This window comes from Thermobia domestica, chromosome 14 (genome assembly GCF_964235325.1).
Source record: "Thermobia domestica chromosome 14, izTheDome1.hap1.1, whole genome shotgun sequence".
Lineage (NCBI taxonomy): Eukaryota > Metazoa > Arthropoda > Insecta > Zygentoma > Lepismatidae > Thermobia > Thermobia domestica.
In genome coordinates, this window is record NC_137467.1 from 73,071,846 (window position 1) to 73,081,003 (window position 9,158).

A 9,158-nucleotide genomic window follows, 5' to 3' on the forward strand; every position below is an offset into this window, starting at 1 on the left:
GGGTCATTTTGGATATGCGAAGACACACACGATGCTTCTAGAAAATTTCGTTTGGGAAGACATGTATACTGATGTGCGACAATACATCCGCAATTGTGTATTGTGTATGAGACATAAAGCTGATCCTCATCCTCTCTCAAGGAAGCTACAGTCAGTCACCGTTTCGAGAGCCCGAGAGTTACTGTCAGTTGATGTGGTAGGAAAGCTTCCAACCAGCAAGTCAAACATGGCATATGTATGCACGTGCATGGATGTGTTTACCAGGCATCTAGTAGCGTACCCAATGAGACGAGCTACAACTGCTGCAATTCTGAGGTGTCTGGATTTGTATTTTATGCATCTAGGTATTCCGGACGCCATTATATGTGACAACGGTCCATGTTTTGTATCTAGTAAGTTCCTAGGATCAATGGCTAGTAAGGGAGTTAAAGTGTATCACACCACACCATACCATCCTCAAGCAAATCCCGTGGAGAGGATGCATAGAGAAATGAACAGGCTTTGGAGGTTGTATTGTGCTGAACAACATGTGGATTGGAGTAAGCACTTATGGAGTACCGTTATGTTACTGAATTATACTATTGTGGAGAATCTGAACGTTGCTCCAGTCCAAGCACATCTAAACGTGAAGGATGTAACGCCTGTGATGAACCGACTGTTCCATGAGGAGACTGATGAAGACGGGAATTCGTGGGACAACCGGCTACTTATGATTGCACACCGTAAGAAGTCTCAAATAGCGAAGAAGAATCAACGTACCAACGAAAAAATGACATCGGATCGGCATGCTAATGTAGGCGATCTTATATTCCTCAGGGCCCATCCCATCAGTGATGCAACAGCACAGCAGATAAAAAAGATGTTTGATCTGTACTCAGGACCGTACTTATGTGTTCGTAAGCCAAGTCTTAAGGTTGTGGAGCTGATTGATCCGAACAATGGGAAATCGATAGGACACCGATCCGAACATCAGTGTAAATTGTGGAAGCCCACTAAGAAAGAATACTGGAAATGGCGGAAGAAGGCAGAAGAAAATTGTGCTAGTCAACTTTTGAAGGACTTACCTGATGAATACTGCGAATAGATTGCGGGCAGTACATATTCGAAATATTGTGTATATATGTATATAAGTGTATGTGTCAGGTTTCATTTGTTTGTGTATTATCTTGTTCTTATAAGTATATGTAGAACTAAGTGAAAGTTAATCTGTGAGTGCTTAGTGACGGCGCAGGGATCAACCTACTCGGACGCCATATGTGACAGGACACGCTGCCCCATCAGCATTTGTGTACCCGTTGTTTTCGCAAGTTTTGCGTTTCGCTCACTTCGAGCAGTGTGACTGAGCGCCCCGCTCAGTAACCTTCTGAACTCCACCAATGTCTAAACTTCACTGGCAACACTGTCAACACATGATCAGGAAGCAGCAGGTTGAATCGAGAGCAAGAGGAGCAGGTTGCAGGTTGACAGAAGAGGAGAAATGCAGTGTAATAAGAACAAGTGGGAAAGTATAAAGAAAAGAATAAGATAAAATTGCAACTATGAAGAAGTATTTGTAGGTGAATTAATAGAACAAGAAGTGTTTAAGAACTTGTTTTGTTTTGTGTTAACCTATCAGTCAAGGTAAGAAACTAACAAGTAAGCCATATTCGTGAAGAAGCCAGCCACTGCAAGTAAACATCGCATGTCACGTACTAATGTCAACGAAAAGAATTAAAACAAGTGGTATTTGTATACAGTATACGACACACTAAAGCATGCTTTGCACTCGTAACCTTATAGAATTCTTTTTATATTACCGTAATAACATATGCGCATATAAAAAGTAAAACTGCAATATTGATACATTATTTATGTAAGCCGATGTAATATTATTCATTTCAAATACCTCACTCATAATCTAATCTATTTTATTGGATACTGCATATCAGTGCTACAAAAAGTAAATATAAAGTTTCTTGCGCCAGTCTATATTAGTAGAAGTTAATAATTTGTAGACACTCTAAAGGATCAGTAAATATAGAACGTCGTGCATATAATGAGCGCACAATATGAACGCATTCCTTTGTATTGAATTCTTTTAGTCTTAAGCTTAAGTTTGAAACATATATCCACAAAAAGCGCTTGAAAGAAAATCAATCTATATTTGATATAGGCCTATATAATAGCGGAATATTACTTCAAATTATAGCTATAAAAATATCGGTAACTCTTTACTTTGGGCAAGGCAGTGATATCCCGTCACTGTTAGTATTAATCACAGGTCTCATTGGTTCCTTTCTGTTGCTAGGGATTATTCATAGACTATGTACGACCTTAAAAAGGCAGTAATAAGGGTTCTTTAATTTACTACAATATTGCCCTTGTACTTAATGCAATCAGTTCCTGTCACTGCCTTGCCTAAACTAAAGATTTGCCAAAATATCTAACAACCACAATAGTGATATAACATCGTTAAATAACTGCATTATTTCTGAAAACTGTGCTAACTAACGTATTTGTCTGTGAAGAATGTTTGAAATATCAGTAACAAGTTGAATTCAATTTAAATAAAAGTTCGCCAGTCGCGACTATCAAGTGTCAATTAGTTAGTCACTTTGCATTCAAATTAGTATTTCACTATTGAATCATCTGTTCAGGCAAAGACAGAACTGAAGATAGAAACAAATATACCAAGCGGCAAGTATAATATAATAATTTAGTGCATCTGTAAAAAGGAAATAATTAAAAATAATAAATATAAAAATAAATAAGAAATCAAGCTTCTCTAAAACATTCTTTCTATACTTACGAAATAACATAATTTGCTATTGTCATCTGGACTTTCATTTATTCTGAAAAGACTAAATAGTAGAGAAACCTTATTGCATGTATTATTATTATTTTTGTTGTATATAGTATTTTGTATGTTTCCTTGTTTGATATATCTTATTTCTTTTAATTACTTGTCAATCTCGGTTTTATGTTGAACGGTATCAATAATTGGAGTGAGTGACGTTACCAAGTCATTATTGAAGCTACTGTTTACGTCAAAAGATTGTTCGTTTGTGGTGAGCATTATCTGTTGTGTATATGAATACTGTTTTGTGATAGAATGTGGTATTATAGAAACAAATATAGTAAATAAATACGTATGGTTTTTAATAACAGGTTTACGCAAGTGTATTCTGAAACTTTTGAGTCTAGCTTGCATTTTCTCTCTACGTCCACGCTACGTCTGACAACTTCGTGAATTACAACATTGTGGATATTTGTATTGAAGGCTCGAATGGTAAGTTGTCGATTACGACCCAAGAGTGTTGTAGGATTAATATTAGTATTCTTATTTGAGTTCACTATTTCTTGATACACTGTTTTCGGAGCGTGCGCTCCTGCTACCGAGATTCCGGATAACGGGAGGTTATTAAAATTTTGTTTCATATTTTAACCACTAATACCCTCCACCGTTACCGTCACCGTCACAAAAATTGGCTTTCATTTTCAGACAATTTTAAAGTTATGATTCATAATAACGATAACGTGTCAGTGTTGCAAAAGTTCCATTACCTTAGGAGTGCATTGAGAGGGGAGGCGTATGATTTAATAGCGAATCTGCAAGTTACAGAAGCTAATTATAAAATTGCATGGCAATTATTGAAAGACAGGTATGAAAATAAGCGTTTGATTGCAGCTACTCATGTCCGTAATTTGTTACATATTAAATGTATCACAAAGGAAACTACATCAGAATTAAGAGAATTTATTAATACTGCTACTAGTAACTTGAATGCATTACGAGCTTTAGATTTGCAGACACCATTAGAAGAGGTTTTGTTAGTTCAACATTTCGTTTCACAATTAGACAATAACACTAGGCGTGCGTGGGAGTTACAAATCACAGATCATTCTTTCCCTCCCTTATCAGAGTTCTTTGCTTTCTTGGAACGTAGGTGTCAAGCATTTGAAACTATAAAAAATACACCATCGCAGGAAGTAGTGTCAAGGTCAAGGGGCGATAAAAATAGACAGAGTGCTGAACCAAAACAAAAAGAAAAAACAACCAAATCATACGTGACAACAACTCAGTCTTTCTGTAACTTTTGTAAACAAAACCTAATACATCAGTTGTTTAAATGTCCTGCATTTTTAAACGCTGAAGCAAAAGAAAGACAAGACTATGTTCGAGATAATTTATTGTGTTTCAACTGTCTCAAAAAAGAATGTAAAGTTAAGACGTGCAGATCAGGTGGCTGTAAACGATGCTCCAAAAGGCATAATACCTTGCTGCATTATGACGTAATGTCAAAATCAGATGAGAAAACCAATGTTGCTAATTCACAATCAAGAAATTTTTCGAGTCATTCTAATACGAATAGGGAAAATATGACACAAGGCTCTTATTGCATGTTCAAGGGAAAACCAAATGTTACTGTTATGTTATCTACTGCTATAGTAAATGTACGAGATGCAAATGGTAAATTACATCCATGTAGAGTATTATTGGATTCTGCCAGTCAAAGTAATTTTGTAACTGAAGATTTAGTTCAAAGGTTGCGTCTACCTAAAAATAAACACCGAGTTCCAATTCAAGGTATTAATAGTGTGATTAGTGAAACAAAGCATTGTGTAGATGTACATATAGAATCAAGAATTCGTGAATTTGCAATTGATGTAAACTGTTTAGTTTTGCTCAAAATAACAGATAACATCCCAAGTAGGCCAATAGATCATGCTGATTGGAACTTGCCGACAGACATAGTGTATGCAGATCCTAATTTTCACCAACCAGACACTATTGACATTTTGTTAGGCGCGGAAGTGTTTTTGGACATTTTGCGATCGCATAAACTAACTAGACCAGGGAATTATCCAGTAGTACAAGAGACTGAATTTGGGTACATTTTGGCGGGTAAAGTTCCTACAACAAGAGATTCTAGTATACCACAAGTGTCATTTTTTGTGCAAGAAAGTAACCTTGATAGGCAGTTACAGACATTTTGGGAGCTCGAAACTATACATTCAACAGTCATGACTCAAGAAGAAAAGCAATGTGAACGACACTTTGAGGAAAACACTACCAGAGATAGCAGCGGTCGATTCGTTGTACGTCTGCCAATTAAGCCAAATCATAAACCATTAGGAGAATCATATAATTTAGCTCTTCGTAGATTTTACCAGCTAGAAAGACGGTTGCAGCAGTGTCCAGAAATTAACGAGCAGTACTGTAACTTTATGAGGGAATATGAAGAATTAGATCATATGAAACCAGTGAAAGAAGAACATGAAGATAATGGTATGAAATGTTATCTGCCACATCATGCAGTATTGAAACCATCCAGTACCACAACAAAGCTAAGAGTGGTTTTCGACGCTTCTGCAAAGACTTCAACGGGGGTTTCATTAAACGACATACTTATGACAGGACCAACAATCCAGCAAGATTTACATTCAATTGTCACGAGATTTCGAACCTTTCCTATTGCTTTTACGGCGGATATTCAGTCAATGTATCGAATGATTAAAGTTCGTGAAGATGACATTGGACTTCAAAGAATTCTGTGGAGATATTCATCAGTGGAACCAGTCAAGATTTATGAGTTGCAGCGGGTCACATATGGTGAAGCATCATCACCATATTTGGCGACGGCGTGTCTTCGAAAGTTGGCGGAAGAAGAAAGAAGTAAATATCCTCAAGCAGCGACAGTATTGGAACGTGATTTTTATATGGATGATGTAAGCTCAGGATGCCATAATGTTGAACAGGCGTTAAAGCTTCAGAAAGAACTTATTCAATTATTGCAAAGCGGTGGGTTTACTTTAAGAAAATGGTGTTCGAACGAGCCAGCATTGTTGGAAGCAGTGCCAGAAGAACATAGGGAAATACATTTACCGTTTGAATTTGAGTCCGAGTCAGGTGTTTCAACATTGGGTTTATCGTGGAATCCTACATCAGATAAGCTTCTCATCACCAACAAGTCAGTTAAAGAATGTCTCACGACCAACATACCAACCAAACGTCAAGTGACTTCGACCATAGCAAAAATATTTGATCCTTTAGGACTTATAAGCCCTGTAGTTACTCCGTTCAAGATTTTCTTACAACAAATGTGGATCCATAAGATCAATTGGGATGATCAAATACCATCAGAGCTCTACCAGCAATGGTTAGACATGTGTCATCATCTTCCAAGTGTTAACGAAATACAAATTGATAGATGTGTAGTATTGAAGAATTATGTTCATGTCGAGATACATGGATTTGCTGACAGCAGTCAACTTGCGTACGGGTGTTGCATATATGTTAAAACTGTGGACATTTCAGGCAAAACTACTGTTAAACTTTTGGGTTCTAAATCGAGAATAGCTCCTATTAAAAAGGTAACGTTACCAAGACTTGAACTTTGTGCGGCAGTACTTTTGAGCAGGCTGTATCGAAAAATAATTCCGATATTAAACATTTCAGTGAATAGTACTTACTTCTGGACCGATTCAAAAATAGTGCTTGCATGGATATCATCTCCAGCTGTCAGATGGAAGGAGTTCGTGGCAAACAGGGTTGCAGAGATACAGGAGATCACATCAGTCAACCAGTGGCATCATGTGTCGTCAATGGACAATCCAGCCGACATTATTACACGGGGAATGGATCCGAAACAGTTGAAGGAAGCAGATATTTGGTGGCATGGACCCGCATGGCTTGAATCATCTGCATGGCCCGAACAATCAGAAGTGGTAGACGAAGATGTTCCAGAAGAAAGGAAAGTAACGAGCATATCTTTAGTTAGTTGTGAAGGTGACATAAGCTTTCTGGAAAAATTTTCATCATTGTGGAAACTATTGCGAGTTATTTGTTTGTGTCGTCGTTTTATTTACAATTGTAAAAATCACAACGAGAAGAAAGTAGGAACTATTTCCACTACTGAAATTGGTGATACTTTACAACAATGCATTAAGTTAATTCAACAGATCAGTTATTCGCAAGAATTCAAGGACTTAGCTTCATCAGGCCAAGTTTCATCCCAAAGTGAACTTAAATCTTTGTATCCATTTATAGATAATGAACAGTTGCTACGAGTGGGAGGACGACTAAAAAACTCCGACTTACCGTATGATAGCCGACATCAGATCATCTTACCACCTAAAGAGCATCTCACCAAATTGATAATTGAAGCGGAACATAGAAGATAGTTACATGCTGGACCGCAGTTATTGATTTCATCATTGAGGCAAAAATATTGGATCCCACGAGCTAAACAAGTCGTTCGATCTATCATTCATCAGTGTCTAGTTTGTTTTAAATTGAAAGCGTCAGCCTCAGAGCAACTCATGGGTCAATTACCATCAGCACGAGTACAGCCAGCTCGAGCTTTTATTCACGTAGGGGTGGATTTCGCCGGTACCCTAATGATTAAGCAAGGAACTAGATCTCGTAAAGTGACAAAGGCGTATGTTGCAATATTCGTGTGTTTAGCAACCAAAGCGATTCATATGGAGTTAGTGAGTGATTTGAGTAGCCAAGCATTTTTAGCAGCTCTTCGAAGATTTGTATCCAGAAGAGGCAAATTTTCGAACATCTATAGTGACAACGGAACCAATTTCATTGGAGCTCAGCGAGAACTTAAGGAGCTTCAACAACTACTCAGTTCACAACAATTTCAAAACTCAATTCAAGATGTTGCAGTGCAAGAAGGATTTACATGGCATTTCATTCCACCCAGAGCAAGTCATTTTGCAGGCACTTGGGAAAGTGCAGTGAAGTCATTCAAGTTTCATTTAAGAAGAATAGTAGGTTGCACGATTTTGACATTTGAAGAACTCAACACAGTCATAACACAAATAGAAGCCTGTTTGAATTCAAGACCAATCACCGTTCTATCCAATGATCCCGATGATCCTTCATTTTTGTCGCCAGGACATTTCCTTATTGGTGAACCTTTGATGAGCATTCCTGAACCAGATCTAGTGGACATTCCGACCAACCGATTATCAAGATGGAATCACCTTCAGAAGATGAAGCAGCATTTTTGGAAAAGATGGTCTCAGGATTATCTACATGAACTCCAGCAGAGAAGAAAATGGACAACAAAACAACCTAATATTTCTATTGGAGATGTGGTTCTAATCAAAGAAGACAATTCTCCTCCATTGTCATGGAAATTAGGTGTCATTCAACAAGTGTTTCCGGGAAAAGATGGACTAGTGAGAGTAGTGAGTGTAAAGTGTAAGACAGGGACTGTTAAGAGACCAATTACTAAAATTGTACCTTTACCAAAAAATGATCATGTGGATTGTGTGTAAGTTGATTGACTTGGTTCAATCAAGAGAGGGGAGAATGTAGAGACTTTTATTGTGAGTTTGTATCATTGTCATTATATTTGCATAACGTTTCTCTTTTGTTTTTAAAAGTTAGTTTGTGTGTGTGAGTGTCAGCAAGTTGAGCACCAAGAGATCCATACAAGACGGTCCTCCGGAATTCGTACAAAAAAGACAATATAACAGTAAGTTGTAAGTGTTTCAGTTGTTGTGTAGTTAGTGCAAATAAACATTTATTCATTCATCACAATTAAGCCGTTTTGTGAACATTTATTCAACAAAAGACAAAACACATCTTTGATGATGTTATTAAACCACAGAAGAATTATCTCACTAAATGGATGAATGTGAAAGCGTGTGTTAAATATCAGAATACGATTTCATATTGATTTATTTATTGAATCATGTTTCATTATTGTCGATGCTGTTAGTTTTATTTTCGTAAAGAAATAAGTCACTATTTCCATATATAAATATAATTGTACATTTTCTCTATTTGAAAAAATGGTAAGTTTGGATCTTTTAAGATGTAGTAGAGAACAATCACTTGTTTGGTGAGCAATGTTACCTCAGGCGTTCTTTCAAATGCCTGTTTTATCTCTGTCTTAACTGTGAACTGAATATGCTTTTTTAAACAAAATGTTGATTAATGAAATACTGGTATGGTGAAAACATAAAGAGAAAAGGAAAGAAAAATATTAATATATTTTATTCTTATTATTATATGTTTCAGTATGTTGAAAAAAGAAATCATGTTCACTATTTAATGAGAATATGATTAATAAACTAGTATTCCTACCGAGTGGAAAGACAATATGTATTCTGGAAGGTCATATTCTATTTGGGAATACTCATGTGAGAATGAAAAG

At 36.8% G+C, this 9,158-nt stretch overlaps 2 protein-coding genes across 2 annotated transcripts; both read left to right on the plus strand.

Annotated features, from left to right (window-relative positions):
* Positions 1–4,275: 4,275 nt before the first annotated feature.
* LOC145669871 (uncharacterized) lies at positions 4,276–7,164 on the plus strand. Its single transcript, XM_081738216.1, has 2 exons — positions 4,276–6,738; positions 6,943–7,164. Exons 1-2 carry the CDS (start codon positions 4,276–4,278, stop codon positions 7,162–7,164), a joined length of 2,685 nt encoding a protein of 894 aa, XP_081594342.1.
* A 138-nt stretch (positions 7,165–7,302) lies between these two features.
* On the plus strand, positions 7,303–8,274 carry LOC145669872 (uncharacterized). Its single transcript, XM_081738217.1, has one exon. The coding sequence runs from the start codon at positions 7,303–7,305 to the stop codon at positions 8,272–8,274; it is 972 nt and encodes a 323-aa protein (XP_081594343.1).
* Positions 8,275–9,158: the final 884 nt, after the last annotated feature.

What these genes read in the sequence shown, in the direction of transcription:
- LOC145669871 (XM_081738216.1), top strand. Translation starts at nt 4,276, where the DNA reads ATGTCAAAATCAGATGAGAAAACCAATGTTGCTAATTCACAATCAAGA. An exon ending in ATGTTCCAGAAGAAAGGAAA is followed by an intron (nt 6,739 to 6,942) that starts GTAACGAGCATA and finishes TTAATTCAACAG; the next exon opens with ATCAGTTATTCGCAAGAATT.
- LOC145669872 (XM_081738217.1), top strand. Translation starts at nt 7,303, where the DNA reads ATGGGTCAATTACCATCAGCACGAGTACAGCCAGCTCGAGCTTTTATT.